We start from the raw sequence: 27,450 nt of genomic DNA on the forward strand, positions 1-27,450 counted from the left end.
AGAGTTTGCAAGAAGGAACAGCTGTACACCCTGCTCCAGCCCAGTCCTGGTTAAGTACAAGGACTTAATCTACAGATCCTATGGCCAAGATCATCAATTTCCCCCAATGGCAGCTTTAGGTTCATTCTCCTCTGCCCTCTGGAATGAGGAGGTCTGATCTGGGGAGGGAACATCTGCCAGACCTACTGTCTTCTATCACAACAGGGCTGCCCAAAGCCTACAGGGGCCAAGCCCAGCCTAGTTTAGTTTCCAGATACAGCCACAAGGTGGCAGCCCAACCCATCAGGAATACTGAGGTTGTCAGCCTGGGAGAGCAGCATGAAGACTGTTCCAACCTGGACAAAGGCCTGAGGGTTGGACTTGGGCCAGTTCCAGAGCCCAGCAGGACCAGATCTAAGGCCTGCAAGTGCCAGGTGTGAGAACATAGGCCAAATCTGGCTTCAGATCTTCCTTCACCATCTTCTAGTCCCCATCCAGTTTAGTTCCCACATGGAGCTTCCTGGAGCCCAGTGCTCCCTCCTGTCTAACCTAAGAAAGAAAAATTACAGAGCCAAGGAGTTAAGAACATAGGGATGATTATTGCTCCCATTAAGTGATAAAGAAACTAAGGCACAGGGAAGTTGAAGAATTTGCCCAGGTCACAGCTAGTCAATGGTGGAACAGGGATTTGAACCCAAGCAGCCTGGTTCATATATACTCTTTTTTTTTTTTTGTACTGAGGATTGAACTTAGGGGCACTTGACCACGGAGCCACATCATTAGCCCTATTTTGTATTTTATTTAGAGTCAGGGCATCACTGAGTTGTTTAGCACCTCACTTTTACTGAGGTTGGCTTTGAACTCACCATCCTCCTGTCTCAGTCTCCTGAGCTGCTGGGATTACAGGTGTGCAGCCACCACACCCGGCTGGTTCATATATACTCTTTTTTTTTTTTTTTTTTTTTAAAGAGAGAGTGAGAGAGGAGAGAGAGAGAGAATTTTTTTTTAATATTTATTTTTTAGTTATGGGCGGACACAACATCTTTGTACGTGGTGCTGAGAATCGAACCCGGGCCGCACGCATGCCAGGCGAGCGCGCTACCACTTGAGCCACATCCCCAGCCCGGTTCATATATACTCTTAACCACTGACCAGTATGTTCCCCACTCCCAACCCCAGGCACAGCCACCAAAGACTTCTAGCAAGGGCTTCCCTCTGCAAGGGAAGTGGCAGATGGTTATGCATGGGGAAACTGCTCAAAAATGAAAAAGAGGTGAGGTTTTTGACTGAGTTAAGGATCCGTGGTTAGTGTTTATAGGTAAGAACCCAGGACTTGGTCAACAAGTCTTCCCCCAGCCACATTTCTTGGCATTTTTTGTTTGATTTGGTTTCTTTCCCCTTGCTTCCCACCCCCACCCTGTGTTGTCCTCTTGGTTTTTCTGGGCTTTCTGCAAATGCCAGTCTTCTCATAGTGTGAAGGGGAAGTGAGAAAAGGGACTTTTATGTCCTGCTTAAGTGACAGAAGAGGAGGGGCATTCCTTGGGGCTTGGGCTGGAGAGTGTCATCAGGCTCAAAGTGAGAATCCTAAAGCGGAATGGCTGGGATATCAGGAACGGCTACCCTCTCCCACTGGGGAGGCTCCTCTGAGTGTTCTCTCTTTACCTCTTCAGGGATTTTAGGGTGTGATGGATACCCTCCCACACTCTCTCCCTCTGACCCTGGCATTACTCTCTTTTTCTAGCACAGCCTCCAGGGCCAGGCCTGACCAGAGCTTCTAATCACCCAACCTGCTGCCTACTTCTCCCCACTGTCACCTGGGTAACACTGCAGCTCCCCATTAGGAGTACCTGAGTGGAGCTCTGTATTGACCTCTGAGAAACCCTGATCAGACCCTCCCCCTGGTTTGGCCTCAAGGATTCCAGAGGCCTTTCTTGTCTCTTGGCATCTAATTGGTGGGAGTAGGTGTCCATGTCTCTATACCCATCTTTTCTCTTGCTTTATTATCTCCTAGAATTGGACCAGAGCTTTCTGAGAGCCTGTGTTCTGGAAATCTCAATATGAGTTAGGCTGGGTTGCATAAGGCCAGGCTTCCTCGTGGTTACAGGATGAGACAAATTGGTTAGGGTAAGAAGGACACTCCTTCCTGCCTTACTCTGAGATTGAAGGGGAAGCAGCTCCTATTTAGAGGAATAATGCAGATCAGTCACTGGAGGAAGGGGGTGCCATCCTGATTCCAGATTCAAGCCCTTTTTTTGTCTCTACCCATCTCTTTGTTTCTGACTTTATTGTGCCTCTCTGTGTCTCCCTTTGGCCTTCTTCCATCACTCATTCCTGGCCCTGGCCCTTGCCCCTCCCCATGCCTCCAGGTCTTCTCTCTACCACAAACAGATTCTATGTGGCTGGGTCAGTGTTCCCCTGACCAAGTGAGTAGAGAGATGTGTGTGGCAGAGCTTTGTCCCCAGGCCTACAGCAGCATCTGTGGGTCAGGGTAGAGGGACAGCTGCCTGCACAGTTAGCAACTGCCAACAGGTAAATAAGAGCTTTGTGTCTTCTTAATTAATTCGCTCTTTGTCTAGGCAGCCTGTGTTCGATTGGCCTGGGCTTGGATCAATAAATAAGTCTCTTTCTAGGCCCAGTTGACCCTGGAACTGGGCCTGACCTCCCCAGTTCTGCCCAGTCCCACCTGCCCACTTCTCCAAAAGGCTGGGAGCTCCTTGAGGGCAGGAGTTGGAGTTTGATCTGATTTGTCCCTTGTGTCCTTGTGTCTGTGACAAAGCCTGGAACAAGTAAGGAGTAAAGGAATGATTGGTCAACTAAGTAAACTGAGGCACTGGTGGCAAGCAGGGACAAGAAAGGCTTTGAGGTGAGGGCAACTTCCACCCCCACAGTCAACTGTGAAACTGCGAATCCCAGCAGGCAGCTGCTCCTAGCCAGCCCTCAGACCTGCATGGGCTTAACTCCCAGGGCAGCTGAAGCTTTAAGGACAAAGGGAATGGCAGTACTCAGGAGCCTAGGAGAAAGTGCAGCCTTTTATAAGGGATCCCCATCCAGGGATTCAGAGTTAGTGTAGGAGGGTCAGTTAGCTGGTATTCACGAGGTAGAGTCTTGTGACACTACTCATGAGAGACTAGGTCGGTCTAAGTGATTAAGGACCTAGCAACAGGAAGGGGTCGAAAGGGGTTAATGAGGTCCGGGATTGGGTGTTAATGGGGAGCTAGGAGGACATGCATATGGGTGAATGGGAAGTGTTATCTTGGAGCCCATGCAAGAGGGTACCTCTGGAAGAATCTTGGGAACTTCAGGTTCCATGGGAAAAGTCGGTATTAAAGGGTTCTTCGGAGAGCTCCGTACTAGTCCAAGTCAAGGTGTCAGGATGTCCTGTCTTACCCAGAGCTCAGACAGTCCCTGGTTTGGAAGGAGATGGGCGAGTGCCAATGCCCTTCTCACCTCAGTTTGACCTGGGTTGTGGACCCAGACGTTTCTCAGAGCCCCCGCCCATCGAGTGGCGTTCCCTAAGGGCGGAGCGTTGGCGGGTCCCCCCTAGAGCAGGAGGAGCGGTGCCCGGCAGGCGCCCCCAGTGCTGGGGTTGAAGGAGGCCGAGTTCCGCGCTGGGCTGGGAGGGGGGCGCGGAATCAGGGCTTTTTAGGACCCAGCGCGGCGCCTCCCTCCGGGGGCGAGTGCGGCTGCGCGCGCCGTGTGCCCGTGTCCGGAGAGCGGCGGGCTGGACGCGGACCGCGCGAGCGAGCAAGCAAGCAGGCAGCCGAGCAGCAGTCGGGGTGGAAGCAGCGTCGCGGCGGCGGCCGCGGCTCCGCGCCTCGCCTCCCTGGCCTCACCGGCCTTGCGGCGTCCGGACCAGCCACCCCCGCCTACCGGGCCCGACCTCCGCAGCCCCCTTCGCCTTGGCCGGCAGCGCCACCCGCCTGCCCGAAGCAGGGAGCGGAGCGCGGGGCGCCTAGGAACCGGAGCCAGTGCCCGCCGGCCCCGCAAACCAAACCCAGCCGGGAGAACCCCCGCCCGGCCCAGCGCTAGCTCCACCAACGGTCCGGGAGCTGTCCCTTCAGCACCGCCGCGGAAGCCTGCGTCCGAGCTCAGCCCAGCGGAGCCCTAGATCGAGCCTAAGCGCACCCGGCGCAGCGCTCAGCCGCTGCCCCACGGGGCTGTACCCGTGTGCCCCTACCCAGAGGACCCGCCATCTCCTCCGGGAGGCGGGGAGAAGGAACAAGGAGGGCGGGCAGGCGGGCGGGCTCGCCCGCCGCCGAGGGGAGCAGGCAGCCAGGCGTGGAGAGAGGAAAGGGGCCGGAGCCCGCCCTGCGCCCCGAGCTGCAGCCCGGCCACGCAGGGAGAAAGCAGCCGGTATCCATCTCCCCCGCGCCTAGAGCGTGCTGCGGCGACCACCGCACAGCGGAGCTCGAATTTCCCGGCCCCCTCTCTTCCCCTCCCCCTTCTGGGGGTTGGTCTGTCCCTCTGGCCCTAGGAGCTGCTGACCTTCCCCCAAAAAAGCTTTGTGTCGATTTCTCCATTTTCCCGCTGAGATGGTAAAGGGAGCCCGGCCCCCCCACCCTCTTTCCCCTCCTCCCGGGGCTCGCTGCTGAGCGCCGCCCCCCTCCCTTCTTCCCTTCCACTCTCCCTCCCCTCCTCTTCTCTGCTTCCTCCGCAACCAGACCAGCTCCCTCCCACATCTGGCGCCTAGAGACCCTTGGGATCCCGCGCACACTCCCCTGGACCAGCACCGACCGCCAGCACCCCGAGGGGTTTGGGTCACTGGTTGGGGTGGCCAGAGCCGCGCTCCTCTGTTCCCCCCGACGGCAGGGGGGAGGGGGGAGGAGGCCGCGCGCCCCCCTCCCCGGCGCCAACTCCCCCTGGCGGCCGCTCCCATGGGTGTCGCTGGGCCGCGCCATGTCTAAGGGGGCGCCGCGATGGGCCAAGGGGACGAGAGCGAGCGCATCGTGATCAACGTGGGCGGCACGCGCCACCAGACGTACCGCTCGACGCTGCGCACGCTGCCGGGCACGCGGCTCGCCTGGCTGGCGGAGCCCGACGCCCACAGCCACTTCGACTATGACCCGCGTGCCGACGAGTTCTTCTTCGACCGCCACCCAGGCGTCTTCGCGCATATCCTGAACTACTACCGCACGGGCAAGCTGCACTGCCCAGCCGACGTGTGTGGGCCGCTCTACGAGGAGGAGCTGGCCTTCTGGGGCATCGACGAGACAGACGTGGAACCCTGCTGCTGGATGACGTACCGCCAGCACCGCGACGCCGAGGAGGCGCTCGACAGCTTTGGTGGGGCGCCCCTGGACAACAGCGCTGACGACGCGGACGCCGACGGCCCCGGAGACTCAGGCGACGGTGAGGACGAGCTAGAGATGACCAAACGACTGGCGCTGAGTGACTCCCCAGATGGCCGGCCTGGCGGCTTCTGGCGCCGCTGGCAGCCGCGCATCTGGGCGCTCTTTGAGGACCCCTACTCGTCCCGCTATGCGCGGGTAAGTGACAACTTACCCATCAGAATAACCCGGCAAGGGAGGCAGCATCTCTGCCTCCAGCGGGCAGGGGTGGACTTGAAAAGTGGCACCTAGAGAGTTCAGAACTGAAGGGGTGTGTACATGTGTAAGAGAGAGAAAGGGGTGACTTTGCCAGGGTGACTGATTTTGTATGTATAAAAGAGTCTGCCTGTGTTGCCGAATTTAATATGTATGAGTGAGTATGAATGGGTGTGTTTGTGTGTATGAGTAGATCGTGTGTGCATATTTATGTAAGTGTGGTGGTGTATATTTGGGTGGGTAAAGTATGTAGTGGGAATGAGTGAGCATGTGTATGTTGAGTGTGCATGAGGGCCTGTTCGTGCATATTTGTGTCTTTGCAGATGTACATTGTGAAGGTGTGAACTGACCTCTGGCGTGAGAGAGAAGTGGGGAACCATTCCTCCCTCCCAGGTAAAGGGGTGTCTGGAGCCAGCTGCCCAGGAAGAGGGCCTCAGGCCTGCCTGGCAGCTTAAGACAGAGGGTCCCTTCCCCAGGGAGCAGCCTCAAGCCATTCTGAGGAGGTGGTCTTGGGGGGACTCTCTGTGGCTAATTAATAGTGTGGTAGTTCTCATAGCTGGGCTTCCTGGCAGGGGTGTGGTGATCCCTCTGAGACCTGCTCCTGAGATCAGAGATTGTCCTTCTTCCTGGTGGAAAGGGGAGGCACTTGGATGGGGTCATTGGGCTTTGTGCCTGTGCTTCCTTCTAACACCTGTGGGGTTGGGCAGAGAGGGGGATTTTAAGGGGGAACCTGCAAGGACAAGGTATGTGAGGTGGGTGTGTCTTTATCTGCCACTCCTCTTTAGCGACAGGAGATTGTTGTCAGGAAGAAAGGACACAAGCAGGTGTCCTTTCTTGCTGACCTTGGCCCCTCTGATGGCCTCTCTATATTAGTTTCCTCATTTACAAAATGGAGGAGGGGCCCTGGTGGATTCTTGAGGGCCTTTACTATTGGACCATCAGTCACTAAACCCAAGAGAAAGACTGATAGCAATCAACTACCTTGGAAGAGATTCTTCAGGCCTTCCTAGGCTCTGTCCTAAGAGGCCTGAGAAAGCCACAGCCTGTGAGGGAGGGACAGACTTGGGAATTTAATGCCCAGCCTCTGAGCCTCTCTGGTATCTGTGAGCTATCCCTCTTCCCACTCCCAGGCAAAACACTGCCTCTGCCCCGCTGTCTTTTACAGTTCCACATCCCTTCCCTCCTGCCAGCAGAAGCCTGTGCCAAATCCAGGGGGATGGAGCTGGGGAGGGGCAGGAGTCTGCAGAGAATCAGTGGATGAAGGACATTGGGGGAAAGGGCGGGTAAGTGGTGGTACCCAGGGGCAGATAATAGCCACTTAGGTAGAGACCTAGCAGATTTATTACTGAGATAAAACCAGCAAGGCATGTGAGGGAGGGGGCAGCAGGTCAGAATTTTACACCTTGAATTCTAGAACAGGTGTGTATATTGGGGGAAGGGCGCAATAGAGAGAGTACCGACCTCTTATCTTGCTACTGAAGATCTTGCCCAAGGTCACCCAGGGAGTTGGAGGCCAAGTAGCACTTGAACCCAAGTCTCGTGGGACCCTATCCTCTCCTGAGCTGGCCGTCAGCTTCCTGTCATTCTTGAATGGACTGGGACCCTCTGAGGCCTCTTCCCTTTCTTCCTCCTGACAGAGGCCACCAGAGCCAGAGTATTATATAACTGGAGGCTTGCCGAACTGTGGGGAGGGGCAGAAATAGGGGAACTGAGAGGTTGAGCCAGCTCATGCTAGGGAGCGGGTGGGAGCAGACTGGGCAAAAGGCCTGTGTTAGAGCAGCTGCCCATTCAGCCCACTTTGACCTTGGATAGCATTTTCTTCCTCTTGGCCCCTGGAATCAAGGGGTAGGCCCAGCTTCCTCATGACTTTCTACCTCCACTCCCCTCCTTGGATTCAACTTTAGAGCTCTGATCAATGTCCCTGAGTTTCAAGACAATCAGGGATCAATGGGATGTTCCAGCCCCCTCCTCTGTCCATCTCCTCCGACTGGACCTTCCTAGGCTCTGGGATGTCCTCTTCTCAGTGGAGACAAATAGGCCATTCATTGTGGCTTGAGGTCTCATTGGTGTATAAAACCATACTTGAAAAGTCTTGAACTGTCTCTCAAATGAATGTCCATTGAGAATCAGACTCAGGGAAATGCTGGGGGCAGTAGAGCATGTCGGGGAGTGAGGGTACCAGGGATGAAGGTGGGTGTTGGTGGGTGTCTCCCCTTAGCATACCTATGCTACTCTCCCAGTTGCTTCCTAAAAGAAAGATTGTAGTCTACCTGAGGAGTACAGGAAGATACTGAGGCCCATTGGGGAGGGGGCTTCCCAAGGACACACAGGAACTGAATGAAGAGCTGAGATTAGAACCCGGGCTCCTGCCGCCTGCCCAGCTGGCCTAGCTGCATTGCGCTGCCTCTCTGCAGCTCCCTGCGCAGAAACCAGCGGCTGCCCGCCCTCCTCCCCCTCCGTCTTTGCTCTGCCGCTGCTGCTGTCACCTTTGTTTACCCCTCCCCACCACGGGTCCCCAAGCCTCCTCAGTTGGTGGGTCAGGAGTGGAATTTTTATTCTAGATTCTAGACCAGAATCTAGTATGTGTGTGACATTGTATGCATGTGTGAAAGAAAAGCTGTATGTGTGTGAGAAAGAATCTGTGTAAGAGAGATCCTGTGTGGGTGTGAGAAACTCTTCATGTGTGTGAGAATAAAAATATGTGAGACTCTGGGTCACGCATATACGTGTGTGGTGAAAATATGAGAGACATCCCTGTGTCAGAGAAATTCTTTGTGGATGGGAGGGTCAGATTTTATGTGTTTTGTGAGGCAAACTATGTGTGTACAAGACTGTGAGGGAGATAAAGTGTATATTAAAGCAACAGTATGTGTAAGACCAATGCAATGTGTGAGACTCGAAGTGAGTGTGTCTCTGAGTGTATTGTGTGTGGCAAGTGTGAAACTGTATATGTGGAGCTCTGCATGTGAGTCTGAGTGTGTATGTAAGGCTGTGTGCGTGAGACCATCTGTGCATGGTGGATGTCTTGTGTGTGACAGACTGTGTGTTTGTGGGGCTCTGTCAGAGTCTGTGCTAGATCCTATATGTGACAGCATGTGTTGTGTGTGTGAGAGAGACCCTGGGCATGTGTGTCAATGTTGCTGTGCTTATATGAGAGAGACCCTATGTGGCCTGGGTGTAACCAGAAGATGAAATTTCAGTGCAGCATCCTGCCTGCTGCCTCTATCTCCTGGGACTCCTGAGCTGCCTTACTGAGGGCATTTCCCATCCTCATATGTCAACAGAAATGCCATTCTAGCCCAGACCAGCTGTTGGTATATGGGCCAGATGTGAGATCACCTGTCCCTGAAGAGATGCCACCTACCCCAGGCCTTGGTGTTGGCCCTGGAAGATAGGGGCAATACTTGGCTGAGGGTGGGATATTCCATCTGAGCTCTGAGGGTTATCAGTGGTGGCTGGAGCAGCTGGTTCCCTGGCCCTTCTCTACTGGACACCAACCTGAGGGGGCAAGACAGGGCGAGGTAAGCTGGGACAAGATGGTCCTCACTTGTATTCGGGGTAGGGGGTGGGGGGAGGGGGTGCGTGTACCACAGAGATACACAGAAAAGGATGATGATATTATGTGGTAAGGGGTAGAGGGACTTCCTGGGGCCATGAGAATAAGAACTGTGCCAGAGGGGGATCATGCTGGGGCAAGCATTGGGGGGGGGGGGAGCAGGAATTAGCCAGGCAGCTGGCAGTGGACAAATAGTCCTTGCATGCAGAGTCACAGTGGTGTGAGAGCAGGTATGTTGGGCAGTCTGGGGGAACTGGCTGGAAACTCACCCTTCTTTCTTTCTTGGGGGCCAGTTCAGGTGTGAAGTCTGGCCTTTTTCTATGATTTGTATGTTGTTACTAGGAGCATTATTCTTGTCACATCAGAGCCAGTGATGGTCCCTAGACTGAAAGCCAGAAACTGTCCCCACTATGTATATGGGGTATGTGAATGTGGTCACATCTGTCCCCCAAGGTCATTTGACTTTCCAGATTTCTAAGAAGTACCAATGATCTCCAAGCTGGGGAAGCCTACCTCCAGCCACCCCACTGCCCCTCTCCACTGACCCCTTATCCCAAGTCTGTCTCTTTGCCTGGTCCCCTCCTCTTTGGGACCTGATGTAGCCCTGACTCCCCCTCAGGCCTCTGGAAAGGAAACTTACCTGGTACCTAGAATGAGGAGCCTAGACATAGAATTCTGTTTATCCCTGGGGTCCCAGTAGACAGGGAGCTCTCAGCAGAGGAGAAATCAGGGATAGAGATGTTATTAGGGCTTCCTAGGTACCTGACCTCTCACCTCAGATCCCGCTATTTGGCCATGGTAATGTGTGAAGGAGACCCAAAAGCAATGAAAAAGAAGCTGGAGGGACCTCAAGAGTCTCTTGCCAGTGTGTCCTCGTTCAGTCCATGTATTCTCTTTCCCATAGTACTTTTATAGGGGTCCTTGTGTCTTTGAATGGTGCCACCAGACCCCCCACTCCACTCCTGATAATGAATATCACTGACTTAGCATCTGCTGGTCAGAGCCCTTCACCTTTCTACAGACAAATGGGGTAATGACAGAACCATCCTCAGAGGGTTCATGTAAGGACTCGCTGGGGGTAATCATGGATAGCCATGGGCACACAGTAGGTGCTCAGTAAGTGTTGGCAGCTCTTATTACTCCTGTTGCTTGTGTTACCTCATGACATCTCTAAACTCCATCTTCTTCCTACTTCAATCCACCTTCTTCCCTCAGGCCCACCTCTCTAGCAGCTTTTTGACTGTTATCCCACCTTTAGCCCCTGCTCCTGCCAGTCCATTTTCCACTTGGCGACCACAGAGGTCTTTTCAACTCATTAATCTGTCAGGTCACTACCTTGCTTGCCTAAAACCCTTCAGTGCTTCCCTGTGCATACTGTGGCCTTGCAGGCCCCATGACCTCCCCACCCCCGTCTCTCTAGTCTCCTCTGGTGGGATATCCTCAATGCCCCCAGCCTTCAGCCACCTGACCTGTTTCAGTTTTTTGCTGGTGCTGGGTTCCCCTGCCTGAAGGCCTTTGCATACACCGTTGCCTCTGGAGCTCTCTTTCCTCCTGGCTTACCCTTCTTTATCCTTCATACCCACCACAAATATCAGTTCCTCAGCAGTGTCTTTGCTGGCCCCACAGGCTGGGTCAGGGTTCAGAACCAGGACCTTCCCTTCAGAGAAGCTATCTGGTTTGTGGGGGGGGGGGGACTCATTAACAGCCTTACTTGATTTGGGTTTATCTTCCCTCAGACTGTAATCTTCCTGCATACTCAGTGTCACAGGAACTTATAATTATGACAGTAAGAAAGGTGAGGCCAAGGGAGGAGTGCTTTTCCCCAGGTCACACATGAGCAGGTTAGCTGCCCAGCTCCTTCAGAAACCAATGTCTCCTAATGCGGGGCTCGGTGCTGCTTCATGTCACACCTCAGAGAGTATTTGAGGTTTGGCACCCTGGGGGTGGCACCTGTGTTCAGGAGGTCTGGCATCTGCCAGAAACTTTGGGCTTGAGTCTCTCAAAGAAGGAGGAAATATGTTGTCTCAAAGGTGGGGGACAGGGCCTGGTGGGGGCTCACTCCAGGGCACAGTGCTATGCTAGGCCTCCCTGGACAGCTGTATGTAGTTCCTCTGGCTATTCTGAGCAGTCTCATGACCAGTGTACTTGCTCTAGACCAAAAGGTCAGGTCCTTGAGCCACTCCTTCCCGTTAATTCCTGGGCCAGGCTGGCCACCACCCCAGTTCCAGCTCCCCATCCCTGGAAGAAGCTCAGAGCAAAAGGTGGGCCCAGGGACAGTTTGCTGCCCAGTGTCTGTTCAAGGGAATCACTTGGATGAGAGAGATTTCTTTCCAGGTCCATGGAACTTTTAGGGTGCATGGATGTTCCCAGGCTACCTCTAGTCACTACTGTTAAAGAAAAAAATATTCAATGAGGTGTGTTAAAACACATATTATTCAGGACTATCATCAGAGATAAAGGGACCACTGCAATGGGGTATTGCAGTGGAGAGAGATTAGGCTCAGCTTTGAAAACAACCTGGGTCTGGGAGTTTGTAGCCAAGGAGCAGGGTGTGGGTGGGTGAATGGAAAGTTAGGACCTGGAAATATCAGGGGCAAGAAGGGGTTCTGGTTAAACCGACCTAACAGGATTCTTGCTGAAGCAAGGCCAAAGACACCACCTGGGAGTGGTAGAGGATGAGGAACCTGATCGGATGTGGAAGGTGATGATATATTGAAGATGAGGGGTTCTGGCTAACCAGACTTAAAAAGTTGCCTTTGCTAAAACTGTATTACACATGAAGTGCACAGATGGGCCTAGGAGAAGGTTCAGAAGCCTGAGCTAAAGTTTGGTCAAGCAAAAAATCTTTGTTACTATTGTCATCCAATGTTGGAGAAATAGGCTTAGAGAAGGGCAGACACTGCCCAATACCATGAGGGAGTCTCACACAAGGGTGTGTGAGATCTGTTGGCCCAGGACCTGGCCATATGTATTTCTTTTGGGTCTCAGTTTTTAAAGAACCCAAAACTGCACCTGGAATGCTATTGCCCTCTTACTGTTCCCACTGACTTCTGCTCCTAAGGGAGGGAGAGTAAGTAGTTACCTGCCCTCCCAGGCTGGTTGAGACACCCCCCCCACACACACACACTCAGGTATGTAGACTCAGACTTGGCCCAAATTCTCCTAAGCAGGATTTTCCAGAATTATCCTTTCTTTCTCAAATCATAATATTTATGGCTACTATTTGCTAAAACACTTACTATGTGTCAGGTATTGTCTTGATTTACTTATTCTCATTTAATTCTCACAAAGACACCCACAGGACTGCAGTATTATTATCATGCCAGTGTCACAACTGGGCTGCTGAGACTCAAAGGAGTGAAGTTACTTATCTAGGGTCACTCAGCTCATAAGCCACGCAGCCAACATTCAGACCTGGTCTGCCTGACACCAGAGCATTGCCTAACCACCGCACAGTGCTGCCTCCTGATCATGTTCCAGAGATGGCAGAGTCTGTAGCCTGTCATGCTCCAGGCTTGAGTTTCCATCTGGTTCCCTCCATCAGACACTTTCCCCTACAATATGTGCAAGGATCCTGCTCAGCAAGTTCTGGCCCTGGATGAAGGCAAGCGAGGGCAATGTATGACCAGCTAAGGGACTGCTGTGGCCCTCTCAAGGAAGAAGGCTTCCCCACAGTGCCTCAGCTGCCTTCTACCCATCCATACAGGCTGGGGACTCGGTATGGCTTGGCGGGAAATGACAGAGGCACTGGGGAAGCCAAGAAGTTATCCTGCATGGCAGTTCATGGAAGGAATGCTGCTGCCCCTCAGCTCAGCATTCGACGCCTTCTGCTCTGGCCCCTGGCCATGTCTCCCACTTTTCCTTTCCACCAAGGTCTCCCTGGCCTCCTCATCTTGAGCTCTCATTTTAACCTCTGGGTTTTTGCTCATCTGTTCTGCTCACTTCAGTGTGCTATTTGCTGAACATGCAGTCTGTTCCCTCAAGGTCCCTAACACTTAGCCTGGCTCCTCCTGCCCTTGCTCACTTCCTCCTCCAGAACAGAGGGCTCCCAGCTTGCATGATTCAAGTCTACTCTGAAGGCTTGGGGCTGGGGACAGACAAGCCCCAGATCCAGGACTAGCCTGGGTATGTAGAGACATGAGGCCACAAACAAAACTCAGGTTGTGGGCATCAGGCAACTAGACCTTAGGAAGATCACCAAACCAATCAGACTGCCTGGGCAAGACCCACCACCCTTCAGGCTGCAGTTTCTCTACCTGTAATCTGTAGAGATTGATCTAAATGACCAGCCCTGACATTCTGGGAGTCCAGGAATTCTGGGCTTCCACAGCCCATAGGAGCTGGGGGCACTAAAGGAGTCTTTTCCTCTCTTGTTTCACACCCCAGCCTAGCTGCTCTCCAGGACACTGGTGGGCTTTCCAGGCAAGGGTTCTGGCACCAAGAGGGTAGGAGCCCAGGGAGGGGGTCTGAAGAACTTCTCCATACATTCGGCCTCCCTCAAACCTGTGCTCATTCATCCTTTCAAAGTCTAGTAATCCAGCCCCTGTCTGATAGGCTCACCAGCCCTCTGACAGGCACAGAAACCAGGAGTACCACCTCTTTCAGGTGTGCTTACTCTGGTCCAGTAGGAAGCACCCGTTGCCCTTTTCCTCAGGCCCTATTCCTGTCTGTGGGCCCTCAGTCCAGGCATCCAGAACAGCAGAAGGCCAGTCAAAGGCCTTATTCTCATTTAATTCTCACTAAGAATTCCTGTACTAGGCTGTAGGAGAGGGCCACAATGGATGGGTGTTGTGCTGGAGGGCTAGAGTGGAGATACTGTTGTTGGATGTCATAGGAGTCGTTACTGGAGGACTCCCACCTATGACTGACCCACAAAACTACCTGGGATGCTTCGAGAAATCCAAAACTCCCAGGCACTGCCCTGGGAGGACTCAATTCCTAAATCTGTCTACTCCCAGGTGATGCTAATGCTAGCAAGGGAGACTCAATGCTACGGGACCTCGGGCACGTGGGCTCCTCCTACTCAAAGTATGGCCCTCTGACTAACATAACATCACTGGGAGCATTTCAGGCCCCACCCCAAACTGAGCAGAATCTACATTTTAACAATATCTTCAGATGTTTCATATTCATTAGAGTCTGGGAAGCACTGATGCAGACAACAGTTTCCAGCCAAGGGGTCAGGATGGAGAGGGCTATGTGAGTGTATGCAGGTTAACAGGGCTTCATAGATAATTCTGGTTTTCCTTGTGGCCAGTTGTTGGTGGCTGGGTAATGGCACCTAAATAAGGCTGAGGCCCCATCTTAGTAAATGACCACTGGCTCCATTCAGCTACTGTAACAGAGCAGGATCCTGGCCTCCTCTCCTTCTCTTACATGTCAGCAGATCCTTTTGTCTTTACGTGTAAGACACACCCAGAACCCAACTGCATCCCCTCACCCCCGCTGCTGCCTCCTTGGGTGAAGCCACCATCTTTTTGCCCCTGGATTATTGTTGAAGCTTCCCAACTGTCCTCCTGCCCCTGCCCTGGCCGCCCAGCCCTTCTCCCCAGGGCAGTCTAGGCATCCAGAAAAGTGGTACTCAGACAAATCAGCCCTCTGTCATCTCACTTGGGCTTCTTGTCTCTCTCAGAGAAGAAACCCGAGTCTTTTAGGACTGTAAGTGTCCTTTGAGTGTCCCCACCTGTCCCCTCCCTTATGTCTTCCTCTCTGTCTCCTATGCACTCATCCAGGTGCCATTGGCCTCCCTCCAGCACACTGTGCTTCCACCTCAGGACCATCCTTTCATGGGTCCTCCACCAGGAGCACCCCACCAGCAGATACTGCAGACATTTGCTCTCTCACCTCCTTCAGGTCTGTACTCAGGCATCATCATCTCAGGGTGCACCTCTCCGGTTCCTTCCCCGTGTTGTGCTTCACTGTTTCTCTCTGGCGTTTACCACCATCTAACATACAGTATATTTTACTTATTTGTTTATTGTCTGTTTTCCCCAGTAGGACGTAAGTTCCATGGGATCCGGGATTTTCGTCTCTTTTATCAATAGTGCTATCCCTGGAACCTAGAGCAGGGTGTGGTACACAGTGAATGCTAAATAAATATTGACTGAAAGAATGTAAAAGTTGGGTGGGTTTGAGACTACCCCAGGTCAGACATGGGTTCCCCAAGCCTTTGATCCTCCTATTCCTGACTGATCCCCACTTCCTTGCCTTACCTGGGAACACAGCCCTTCCCTCCCCCAGGATGGAGCAGCAGTGAACAGGCAAAGGTGGGGCAGGACCTCTGGGGTGCCCATCAGGGGAGGGTCTCACCTGCCATGGTCCCCACTGAGATGGGTCCAGATGAAGGTCTTCCCATCCTAGTCCCTCTGTCTCTCAGAGACCAACATGCTATTTTCCAAAACCAGTAAGCACAGCTCCCAAGTCCCACTTAGTACACACAACCTAAGCCCCAAGTCCAGATCTTGGGATTCTGAAGGCCAGCCAGGTTTTAATTTTTTCTCTACCTTTCCCTCTCCATCTCCTTACCTTTCCCTTTTTATTGTCCTCTTTTCTCTGGCAACTGTGTTTATGGGAAGTTCTAAGTATTAGTCACTGGCTTTCAAAATAGTCTCCTCTCCTTGAAGGCCTAGGATGATTTTTGTCCCAAACCCCCCTGCTTTAAACCTCCTCATGTGTTCAGTAAAAAAAAAAAAAAAAAAAAATGTGTGGAGTTCACATCTCCTTCCATCCCCCTCTGCTTCCTGCCTACTTGACCTTAGAAATATGACCTAGAGCCCCTTTTTCTCCTAAGAGCAGTCCTCTGCAACCAGGAAGTCTGTGTTTGAATTCCATCCCCTCCAATTTCCAGCTGTGTGACCTTGGACAAGTTCCCTAACCTGTCTGTGCCTCAAGAGAAAGATATTAATAGCATCTGACTCATGGGGAAGTCGGGAGTATTAAATGTGTTAAGCACTTAGCCCAGAACCCAGAACATAATAAGTGCTTAATTATTGTGAGTTCCATTATCTTCTTTTCACCAGTTCTTGGCCCTAGAAAATCCAAACCCTTAACTCTTCTCCACCTGCTTCCTTCTTTCAGCTTCTGACTCTTCTTACAAAGACCTCTTCTAGGGGTCACCTTTCTGACCCTGACCCCTGGGGCCCCTTCTTTCAGACTCTGTCAGGTATCAGGGGTGTCACCCTGGGAAGCAGGCCTGGATTCTCTCTTGATCCTCCCACAAAACCCTGTGCATCAGCTCGTGCTACCTCTGAGCCTTGGTCCCCCATCTGCTGTAAGGATCTGCTTATTGCTGCTGTGCCTCCCCCTCCAGGTGTAGTGGGGTTATGGGAGAGATGGATGACAGGACTTCCGCCTGCTGGGTGAGAGAGAGGGAGGGCCGCTGACATCAGGCTCTGGCTGGAAGCCAAGCATGGGGACCTGAGATGCTGACAAGTGTGCCAGCATGGTGGGCCTGGCAGGTAGGAACCACACATCACAGCTCAAGGCTTTGAAGCATCTCCTCTTAACAGGGATGCTCAGGCACAGGGAGGAGTGGCAACAGGAGCTAGACAGACCCCAGAGCTGCTGGAGCCTTGGGAAGGAGCTGGGGGCTTGTTGGTATCAGTGGGCAGTGCCTGCTGTGAGGCTGGGCTACTCCGCCAGGCTGACGCCAGGCTGGGTGGGGACAGGCTAATATTAGCTGGGGCAGCCCTGGACAGCTGAGCTCAGGGGGCCTCAGGAGCCAGCCTTGCTGCACCCAGGCTCAGATACTGCTGTGGCCTGGGCCGTAGGAGCCAAATGAAGCTTTCTTAAGCCTGTGCAGGGCCTCAGATGCCCCTACCACCCTGGCCCTACCCAGGCTCTTTCCCTGCTGGCATGCCAGCCCTGCTCCTGCCTGACCCACTGCTCATGATGTTCCCCACCTCTTCTGCTCCTCCCCCATTGCAGTGCAGGAAGGCGTTCCTCTCCCCACACCCCTGTCTACACAGGCTGCCCATGAGTAGTGTCCCTTCATGGCCGTTGTTAGCATCCATTCATTATTCATTCATTCCACAGATATTTACGAGCACCTACTAAGTGATAGGCACTTCTCTAGAGGCTGGGGGTGAAGCCAAGAACAAAATAGTCATAAATCCCTGCCCTTGAGTCCCTATATTCCAGTGCAGGGAAATGAAACTGGATTCTGAGGCTGTATGGTCTGTTTGATAGTGATGACTGCCATGGAGGTATGGACCGGAGAGAAGGTGCCTGGAGAGCTGGAGGTGGCAGTTTGAACTAGTATGACAGGGAAGGAGGTAAGGGAGGGAACCATGTGATATCTGGCCAAAAGAGGAAGTGAGATGTGCAAAAGCCCTGAGCAGGCATATGCCTGGGGTTAAAGGTGGTGAGTTTGGGGGTGTCCAGAGCCAGGCTCAGAAGCCAGGGCATCATGATAATCAGAAAAGGTAACACTCTTCACAGCCCTGGGCTCCTGACAGTGGGGTCTGCTCTTGCTGGGCCATCTCTGGGGCTCCCTGAGCATGCCAGCACAGAGCTTGTCTGTGTGTACATTTGCCTTGCCCTCCTACAGCCACATGGGCTTGCACATCTAACCCTCCATGGAGGGGGCTCGTGTCCTACCATAATGGGTGATCTCTGTCCTCTGTCTGAAGGTCATCTGTGCTCAGGGGAAGACAAGTGAGGCCACATAAGGCTGCCACCAGGCTGGGAGGTGAGCTGTTCTCTGAGCTGGGTGTGAGGCCAGAGAGGAGTTAGTGAGGGGGGGCTCTGCCAGACAAAAACCATGCCAGCCCTTTCCTGTCCTGGAGCCCTCAAAGATGGCTCACTGGTCACACTCAGGTATGCCAAGAGAAGGTGGTTTAGAGGAGAGGTTAGGGATCTGACTGGGGCTAGACTGCCTGACTCTGCTGATTATTAGCTGTGTGACCTCTGCAGTCCTCAGCCACCTCAGCTAGCTAGTGGAAATTACAAGAGTCCCCACCTCAAAGGGCTGCTGTGGGAATCTAATGAGATCTGACATAGATAGAGAACCTGGTACACAGCACACACAGGTGTGCAAGTTATACATCATGATCATTCTCATCATTTTTCAGATGAGGTATCTTTAAAGGATGCTCAGCAAACACTGGTCTTGGCCCTCCTAGGAGGTTCTGGGAATACAAACCTAAAGTTTAAAGAGGGGTTGTTGTAACTAGGGGGACTAGGCCTGTCTGATAGTTCCCTGGCCACTAATGTGGTAGAGTGGCTCCCTTGGGCCTTGTCATGGGGCAGGGTTGTGAAGTACTTCAGACCACAGTTACCGGCCAGGGTTAATGTCTCACCACTTAGAGATTAATTTTTTATGCTCAACTTCAGGGGCTCTCTGAACTGCTTATAAGGAACACTGTCACCCGCTAGGCCACCTAGAGCTAGGCAGATCCCTGGGGTGAGGACCATGGGCTGGATTTTTTTTTCTCCCAGTACTGGGAATTGAAGCCAGGGTCTACTCATGCTAGTCAAGCACTCTACCACTGAGCTATCTTCCCAGCTCTGGGCTGGGCTCTTATAAGTCCATTTGGTGGGTCAGCCCTGTACAGTGTGCTCCCCTTCACATTGCCTTAGATGCTCCTGACTTGGCCCACACACGTGGAGCATGACACGTGCTTTTCTGGGATTTTGTTTCCTTACCTATAAAGTATATACAACAGCATCACCGATTTCTCAAGAGAGGTTAGAGAATCCAGTAAGACTAGATAAAGAAAGAGATCTTTGAGAGAGAAAATGTGGCTCCGAGTAAGGCCATGTCCTGGAAAGAGACCACAATTCAAGGGCAGGAGGATTTTGGGAGGGATCAGAGGAGAGGAGAGAGCACAGAGCTTTGGGCCAGGTCAGGACTGGTTTGGGTCTCCCTTCTGCCGCAGTGTGGAATTGCAGTGTGGAGTCAGCAAGTGACATCTAGCTAAGCTTGTTTCTTCTTGTGTGAAATGGGGATGACAGTGTGTACTTTGCAGCTCAGGCAAGTCTTCTAGGGGCAAAGCCCTGAGCACAGTGCCTGGCGTCTACGAGGCACTGACTGAGGATAGGTCCTGGCTATTTGGGGCACCACTGTCACCCCAGTCCTGGGCTCAGATCCCCTGGGCTCAGATCCCCCAGAGTACAGTGAGGCTGTGACTGAGCCACAGAGACAGGGAGGTAAGCCATAGAAGCCTCATTTGGTGGCCTCACAGCCTCAGGGCCACGAACCACTGTCACCAGTGATATATTTAGCGGCACAAAGGTCAGAAATGCCAGGCACTGGCTTCCCTTCTGGGCAGCAGGAGTTGTGTCTCCTGAGACCTGGCTGTCACTAGCAGATATTTTTTCTCTCTCTGGCAGTCTGGGTAGTTGAGTGCAAGCCTGGGAGTTAGAAATCGCCAGGGTTTGCAGTGGCTTACCGAGGCTTTGCATGTCCAGGGTGCTCTCCAGAGCCTGTTGTGCTGCCCTTGGAAACCCACCCCCATTCTGTTCTCCACACCATGCATCTTGGCCTCAGGCTCCTCATCTCTTCCCCTAGCTCCCTTGCCTGCCTTTGGGTATGTTGTCTCCTGCACTAAGGATGCCCTCTCTTCCCCTCTGTGCTTCTGAACCAGACACATCCTTGGAGACTGGCTTTGATGACCCCTTCATGATGGATCCTTTCCGACCCCACCCATGAAAGAGCCTGCTCTGTCCTTAGTGCTTCCAAAAACTTTTCCTGTCTAACTTCAGGCCCCTGATCCACTGACCTACTGAGGTCATGTGTTTCTTGGACTTAACCGCGACCTCCCAGAGGAATGAGGATCAGCTTAGCAATGGTGCCTGTTACATCAATAGCCTTTGATAATGCAACATGCCTTATGAGAGCTCTGTGAGGCATAAGGATTAGATATCAGACCTATTTTATTGATGAAGGAAATGGCCCATAGAGATTAACTTATTTGCAAGTGGTAGAAGAAGGATAAGATCCCAGGTCTTCTTTGGAAATGAAGGTAAACTCAAGCCAGGCCAGGATGTTGTGGTTCTGTGATCAAGAACAACATGGGTGAATAGACAAATAGATGAAAAGGTGGATATGTGGGTGCATGTAGATGAATGGATGGAAAGAGGGACACACACAGCTGGATGGATACACAGCTGGGTGGATAAGCGAATGGGTGGTTAAAGAAATGGGTGGATGGACGGATGGAAAGATACATCTCTATTGCTTGTCTTCAAGGTGGCAGAGGAAGTCCTGCCTCTCATTCAATGAAAATGTTCTAGAGGACTTCAGGGTGGCAGTAGGGTGCAGTAACTCAGTATACATGTGCAGTAAGTGGGATTACCAGAGGCAGGGGCTGGTTTATGGACTGAGAGAGCTGGGAGCTGAGCAGTAGGCTGGCCTGAAGTATTGGCCCACTGTCTCTCCTCTGTTGGAGGAGAGAGAACCAGGCCCAGGCATGAAAGAAGTTTTAGGCAGAGTCACTTGAAAGGGAAGATTAGCCCCTCCCTACAACCACTGGAGGGCAGACAGTGAGTGCGGGATTGGCCTCTGAACCCCAGGCCCCTCTGAGCGTACCTGCAGTTTCATCTGTTCTGCAGGGAGAAGGCCTCCTTCCCTCCTCAGGCTCCACCCCTGGCCCAAGCAGCTTGTGCTCAAGGTGGCAGTGCAGCTCTGCTGGCAGGGGAGATGTTCAGAGAGGAGGATCTTCCTGGGGCCCTGGAAGACCTTGATTTGGCTACACAAAGATCCACCATCTTCCTGCTGCTTTTGCTGTCACCCTCAGCCTCTAGCCATGAGCTCCAAGGCTTTAGTTCAAATTGCCTGACAAGGGAGTAAAGGGACCATGGGCATGGATGGCCAGTAGTTGAGCTCGGCAGTGCCTAGATAAAGGCATTGGTGCTGTGGGCCTAGAGCATGTTCTTTCAGCTGGAACTAAGGCTCTGCATTTGCACAAGGCACAGCGCTGCGAGCTCCAGGCTCCCTCCCAAAGCCCTGCTCTAGTGTTCTCCAGCACCAAGCTGCACCCCCCCCACACACATCCACTGGCCCTGGCGATCTCCCTGGGAAACCAGGTCCTGATGAGTGCCTGGTGCACAGCTAACTGCTCATTACAGTCACGGCTGCAGCTAAGTATAGCTCCAGCACACACCAGACTGAGACAACAAGGGAAAGCCTTTCCATAAAAAAACCCCACGTGCAAACACACAGACATCTTCACACACGTGCTACCCACACTCAGGCACACAGTGGCCTTGCACACACAGACACATATTTGCACGAATACAAGGCTTCCCTGTTCGTTCATTCATTCATTCACATTCATTCATTCATTTAATAAATGTGTGTTGGGGGCTAGGAGAGTTGTTAAGAACATGTGTTCTAGAGCCAGGCAAAACTGGGGTGTAAATTCTAACTCCATCACTTCCCTGTTGTATGACCATGGACCACTTACCCTGAGCCTCAGTTTCCTTCTTTGTAAAATTGAGAAGGTGACCACAGTGTGGACCTGAGAGCTGGAGTAGGGCTAAACAAGATGTTCATGTAAGAGCCCTTGGAAGTGGGGTCTGGCTCGGGATCAGTGTCAGTACATGGTAGATGTCCTCATCATCCCTGATAAATACCTACTGTGTGCCAAGCTCTGTGCTAGAAGCATTATTTAAAGCAGTTATTTCTGGAAGTAGTTGTGGAAATGGGGCCTGGTGCATAACAGGCATTCAATAAATATTTTATGATTATATGAAAGGGAAAAAATGCATGAGTGCCACATCAATGGGTGGCCAGATGTCCTTGGAACTTTCTTCTCTGGAGAAGAATCCACTTTCACTTATCTGTCTCAGGCCAGTGGTTGGAGCCCAGGGTTGCCACCTTGAGCCAGCTTACCATAGTGGCCTATCACAGTGGATAGTGTCCAGTCAAGATGGAGCCCCTGAGCTGCAGGTGCTGGACACTGGATTCTGGGCGCTGGAGTCCTACTCCTGGCTAGGACTGACATAGGCATCAGGCAGCTCAGTCAGAGACCCAGCTAGGCTGCCACATAGGCTGGGGCGTCTGGCCTGGCAGGAGGAAGGTTCTATTTGCTGGGGAAGGGACCTCAGTTCAATAGGAACAAAACAGGCTTTAGGATTTGGAGACACTGTCACTGTTCCCAACCTTTGAATAAACCGGCTGCTAAAGCTGCCCAGGCCATCTCCTCCCATTACACCTCCTCAAAAAGAAAGTGACATTTCCTAGTGCTTTTTTAAGCCTAGGCTGGCTGGTCCAGACCAGGCTGTGGGGTGGGGAGGGAGCGGTTAGCACTGGGAGTCACACAGCCTGCATCTGTCCTCACCTTGAGTGATCTCAAGACACTGGGAATAGACATGGTCTCATCTCCTCACCATGCATTCCACATTCCAATTCTAATGCACAGATGCCAGATGCCCCACTCCAGTGCCTGCATCCAGGTTTCGAATTCTACATTCCCATGCCAGTTGTGCCTCATGGGTAGGACCCAGGCTGTTGAACTACACCATGGGTAGGTAGCTTGCCAACCTGCTGGGAGGGGAGGATATATCTTCCTCCTCTCTGGAAAGGAATCCTGGTGACCTTAAATCTATTCTCCATGGATGACATGTGTAGCATGTTCATGGCCGGTGAGAATTCAGGTCTTTGTTCACTGATTATACCCATTGTCAAGGAGATGGGAGTGATTATGCCTACTGCTAGTGTAGATATGAGTCTGCTGTCAATTAGTATACCCATTGCCAGTGTAGACACAAGTCTGCTCTCAATCACTTGCCCATTGTCAGCCTAACAGACCATCTCTGTGGAGACAGAGCATGCCTGTTGCCCATGAGAACATAGCTGAATGATTAGAGATTGTGTTCACGGCCCATCTAGTCACAGATTATCAGACAGAGATGATTCTTTTGCCAGTTTGGTTGTTAGATGTGCAGTCTGTGTGGTCAGTGCCAGAGTAGATGTACGTCTGAAATCAACAATTGTGCATTTTGCCAGTGTAGATACAGATATGATATCAGTGAGCCAGTGATTGTGCCCACTGCCTGTGTAGACAAGGGAAAGGATCCACCAGAGAAGTGGCTCACTTCCTAACGAGGCTGCAGGATGCAACTATATAACCATTATGCTGACAGGGGATTGAGACATGTAACCTGGGACACATGTCCATGACCTACTTTGCCTGGATGAGAGGCTGTGCTTAACTGTGCTCCCTGGTTCTGGGGAAGCAACCTCCCTTCTCTTACTAGTTGGAGAGTTTGGCTGGACTTTCACACAGGGCCAAGCCAGATCCTAGAATTGGCTACCACAGAGACTTCACCTTCTTAATGGGGAAGAGACAAACAATAAACATAAACACTAAGTAAATCAGAGAGTACAGATTACTAACACTCATCCAACTGAACTCAAAAGTGGTTGGATGTCATTGTATATAAGTTAAACTTCAGCAAAACTGGGAAAAGTTAGTGTATTTGAAAATGATGTGTGCTGTGAGAGAAAGTAGAGGAAGGAAAACAGATTACTGGAGGTGCTTGTTGAAATTTTAACAGGGTGGTTGGAGTAGACCTCATGAGATGGTGACAGAATAGGCCGTGGGGATGCTGGGCATCCTAGACAGGGGGAGAAAGGGCCCTAAGGCATGCATGTGTCCAGCACATTTGAGGAACATGTCTGAATGTGGGTATGGCTGGAGGGAGCAAAGAGGATGGTAGTAGGAGAGGAGGTCAGAGGGGTAAGGGAGGCACATGTTCAGCAGGGGTCTCCAGGCCATTTCAAAGACCTTTACCCTGGCAGGGTTCTGAGCAGAGAAATGAGGCAACTGGAGAGATGCTTTTAAAAGATCATCAGGCAGCTGTGTTGCCAACAGTCCTAGAGCACCAGGGTTGTGGGAAAGTAGGAGACAGGTTATAAGACTATGGCCACAACCCAGTGGGGGAATGACGGTAGCAAGGATGTGGGTGGTGGCTGAGGGGGCAGGGATGGGGCTCGGAATCTGGATTTAGTTTAAGCAGAGCCACCAGGATTTCCTTACAGATTAAATGCGAGGTGTGACAGAGGAGAGGTGTCAAGGCTGACTGCAAGGTTTTTGGCAAGAATGTCCTGGAAGGATGGAGATGCTGTCTCATGAGGTGGAGAAGGCTGCGGGGGTGCTCAGGAGTTCAGCTGACATGCTGAGTTTGAGCTACTAGAACTCCCCCTGGATGCCAGGAAGGTGGGTGCGGGAGTCCTGAGTTCAGGGGAAGTGCTGGGCCAGAGAGAAACACTGGGAAGTGCTGTGCAGTAGGATTTGAGGGTGGGGGGTAGCTGAAGTCTTGAAATGAATCCATCACTAAGGAATTGAAGGGTAGATGGAGAAGAGGAGCCAGTGCTACCCCGAGAGGCATGCTGACAGTGAGAGGCTGGGAGGAGAGGTTGGCAAAGGACACCGGGATGAAGCCCCAAGGAGGTGTCAAGAAAATCAGGAGAAAATCAGGTGAGGTCCTGAGAAGTGAAACATAGGACTGAGTGATCAGCACTGCCTGCCGATGTGGGCGATGAGTCTAGGGACAGGAGGATAGAGAATTGTCCCCATCTTCTGCAACTGTTCTTCCTTACACCTTGCATTTCCCTTCTCGATTGTTTCTATCCCTCCAACCTCTGCACGGTTATCACTTCCTCTTGGAAGCCACTCTCACCCCAAGGCTTCTTCAAGTCCCATCCAATGCCTTGTACATCCCCCTTGGAGCTCCTGTCAGTGCCCCCACCAGGAGCTGTGGTTATTTTGCTCACTCTGTGCAGGCCTGGGATAAGGTGGAAACATTTGTTGGAGGGCTAGCAGGCGGGCAGTCAGCTGTCTGAGAGGTCAGACTATGTCCACAGCCCTCCTCTACATGTCCCTACTAGAGCCATCTTTTAACCTCCTTCCCCAAACACTTATAGATACACATATAGGTCCACACCTACGAGAGTCATGATCCCTTAGGATGCAGGCACACAATTGAGCCCTGGTGGGGACATTTCCTAGTGAATTCCTGGTGGACCTCACACCCAACTCCTCCATGGAACTTGGAGCCTCGGTTTTCTCATTTACCAGATGGGGTAATCAGAACTGTCCTGCTGACTACCCACCTGGGTATGTTGTATGTGTATAGGGGGTATGTTCATATGAGATTCAAAATGTGAAGATGTGTTATAAACTGAAGAAGCCTGTGTCTAATGTCAGGGCTTTCTGGAATGGGTGTGAAAACATTTGTAAGGGGAAGTACTGGAGCAGAGTGGTTTTAGAGTCAGAGACCTGGTCTCTAATCCTGCCTGCCACCTCCAAATTTGTGGGATATTTTTTGCCACTCTAAACCTCAGTTTTCTCATCTGAAAAATGGAAGTGATGATATTTTCTTCAGACAGGGTTTTAGAGATAAATGATATAATGTTATAAAGCACTTAGCCTCAGGTGAGCATGAAGTTATTGCTTTATAGCAGAGGACAGTGTGGCTCAACAAACTCATTACTCCTCTAACCAAGACGGCTTGGTGAGGATGGTAAGGGTAAAATGTAGGATCCATTGTCCACACAGGGAGAGTACTTAACACAAGCAGGCCCAAGATGAGTGTGGGGGAAGTGGAGGAAGCCTGGCCTGCAGCAATGCTGGCTGTGGCTCAGGGGTGCATCCTGAGGCCTCTGCAGGACTAGGCAGGACTGTCATAGGGAGGAAAAAGAGCAGGAGTGTTCTGGTGATCCCACCAGAAGTCTCCCCTTTCTGGGAGAAAGGGACAGAAGTTCACCAAGAAACAAATGCACCTCTCTCAGAGGTGTCCAAAGACAGAATGAGTGGCCTCATGAGTGTCTCCTAACCTATAGTGACCAACAGAGATATCTATCTCAAGGTTACTGCACAGGGAATCAGGAACTGCTTCCTGGAGGCCTGTGTATGGCTTCCTTCTCGGGGGTCTTATCATGTGTTTCTTACCTCTAATTTGTGGTTTTCTTTAGTAAAAAGGTTTGAGGCAATAAGACTCACCTCAACCAGAAGCCTTAAAAATAAATCAGAAAAGAAAAGAAAGAATATTTTAATGAAAAGAAGAAATAGCTATACCCCAAACCCAGGTAAAGCATTAGCCCAGAATTGCACACTGAGCTCCTGGATGTCAGCGCAAAAGAAGAAACATGAAGAATTGCATTCACCCACTGACAGAAAGCAGACAGGGACACTGGGGACACAGGCTTGTCCTGACATATATGAAGAGTGTCCCATGTGGTATTCTGGTATATTTCTGAGTCTAAGATGAAACTGAGAAGGTGTAGGGAGACCATGCTATCTCCCCACTTCACTATTTGTTCTCCAGGACACACTCAGGCCAGGAGTGGAGGCAGGTGGTGGTTTTTGCTCCTGACAGGGTCTTTCTGTTATGGGTCCCTCTGTGACAGCACAGATCCTAAGGCCCCTGTGCCCCTCTGTTGCAATGGCTGACAAAAATCAAAACCATATTGGAGTGGCCAAATCTAGCTCATGGGGCACAGCCTTGATGGCTTGTGCCATGGGGCCCATGTCCATCCATCTGGCTGCTTACAGGAGCTTATGGAAAGAGTTGTGGAGCAGGGTGGGACTGACCCCACCGTTGAGTACTCTGAGGCCTTGACAAGATTCTTCCCTCCTTGGACCTCAAACTCCTTGTCAGAAAGAAGTCATGATAATGAAACTTGCCTCACTGAGCTGGCGTGAGGCTTAAATGAGCAAATGTATGGAAAGTACCAGAAGCAAAGCCTGCTCACCACTGGTGAAGTTGTTGTCCTTCGTCTTGTTTCCAGAATTGGGCCAGAAAGTTGGCAGGCAGCTCTGGCTCAACCCCCACTCATCATGTGACCTTGGGTGGCCTTTCCTTCTGAGTCTCAGGTCCTTTCGGCCTAGCCTGAGGCATGGGCTCATGTGGAAACCCTGTAACCATGATGATGCTAAGTCTCTCTCCCTCTGAGGACTGCAGGCCAGAGCTGGGTCTTGGATATGGCCTGGCCTTGTCCACAGGAAACAGGCTGTGGGGATAGGGCCATCAGCTCTCCCCAGGCTGTCCCTTGCTCCTGATCTGTTGTTAGCAGCAAGTGGCAGCAGGAGCAGAACAAATTAGGGGAAGAAACTTAATGAAACACATTTCTCCCTTTAGCTATTACTGCTGCTCCTCACCCCTCTTTCCATCCCCTGCTCCCCCCAGTAACTTCAGCAAAACAAAAACTGAAGTACTGTGTTGGGAGTTTTGTAGAGGAACACTGCAGCCCAGCTTTCACAATACCGAGTGCAGGGAACTGCTGTCTGGGTTTTTTCCCAGCCCCAGAACTCACTGGTGAGGAAGTCTCAGGTCTGGCCATTTCCTCCACACCTCTCAATTTTATCTTACTTCCTGGAATGTGTTATTATTGTTTCCACTTTAATAAAGATAGCACTGAGTCTC

At 51.9% G+C, this 27,450-nt stretch overlaps 1 protein-coding gene across 1 annotated transcript in view; it reads left to right on the forward strand.

The window, feature by feature from the left end:
* Positions 1 to 3,757: 3,757 nt before the first annotated feature.
* Positions 3,758 to 27,450, forward strand: part of Kcnc1 (potassium voltage-gated channel subfamily C member 1) — a 42,979-nt gene continuing 19,286 nt past the window's right edge. Inside the window, exon 1 of the mRNA XM_076846960.2 lies at positions 3,758 to 5,465. Within this exon, the coding sequence (XP_076703075.1) occupies positions 4,896 to 5,465 (570 nt within the window). The 5' untranslated portion in view covers positions 3,758 to 4,895. The remainder of the gene's footprint in view (positions 5,466 to 27,450) is intronic.

The sequence above is a fragment of the Callospermophilus lateralis genome, chromosome 2 (genome assembly GCF_048772815.1).
Source record: "Callospermophilus lateralis isolate mCalLat2 chromosome 2, mCalLat2.hap1, whole genome shotgun sequence".
NCBI classification, from domain to species: Eukaryota; Metazoa; Chordata; class Mammalia; order Rodentia; family Sciuridae; genus Callospermophilus; species Callospermophilus lateralis.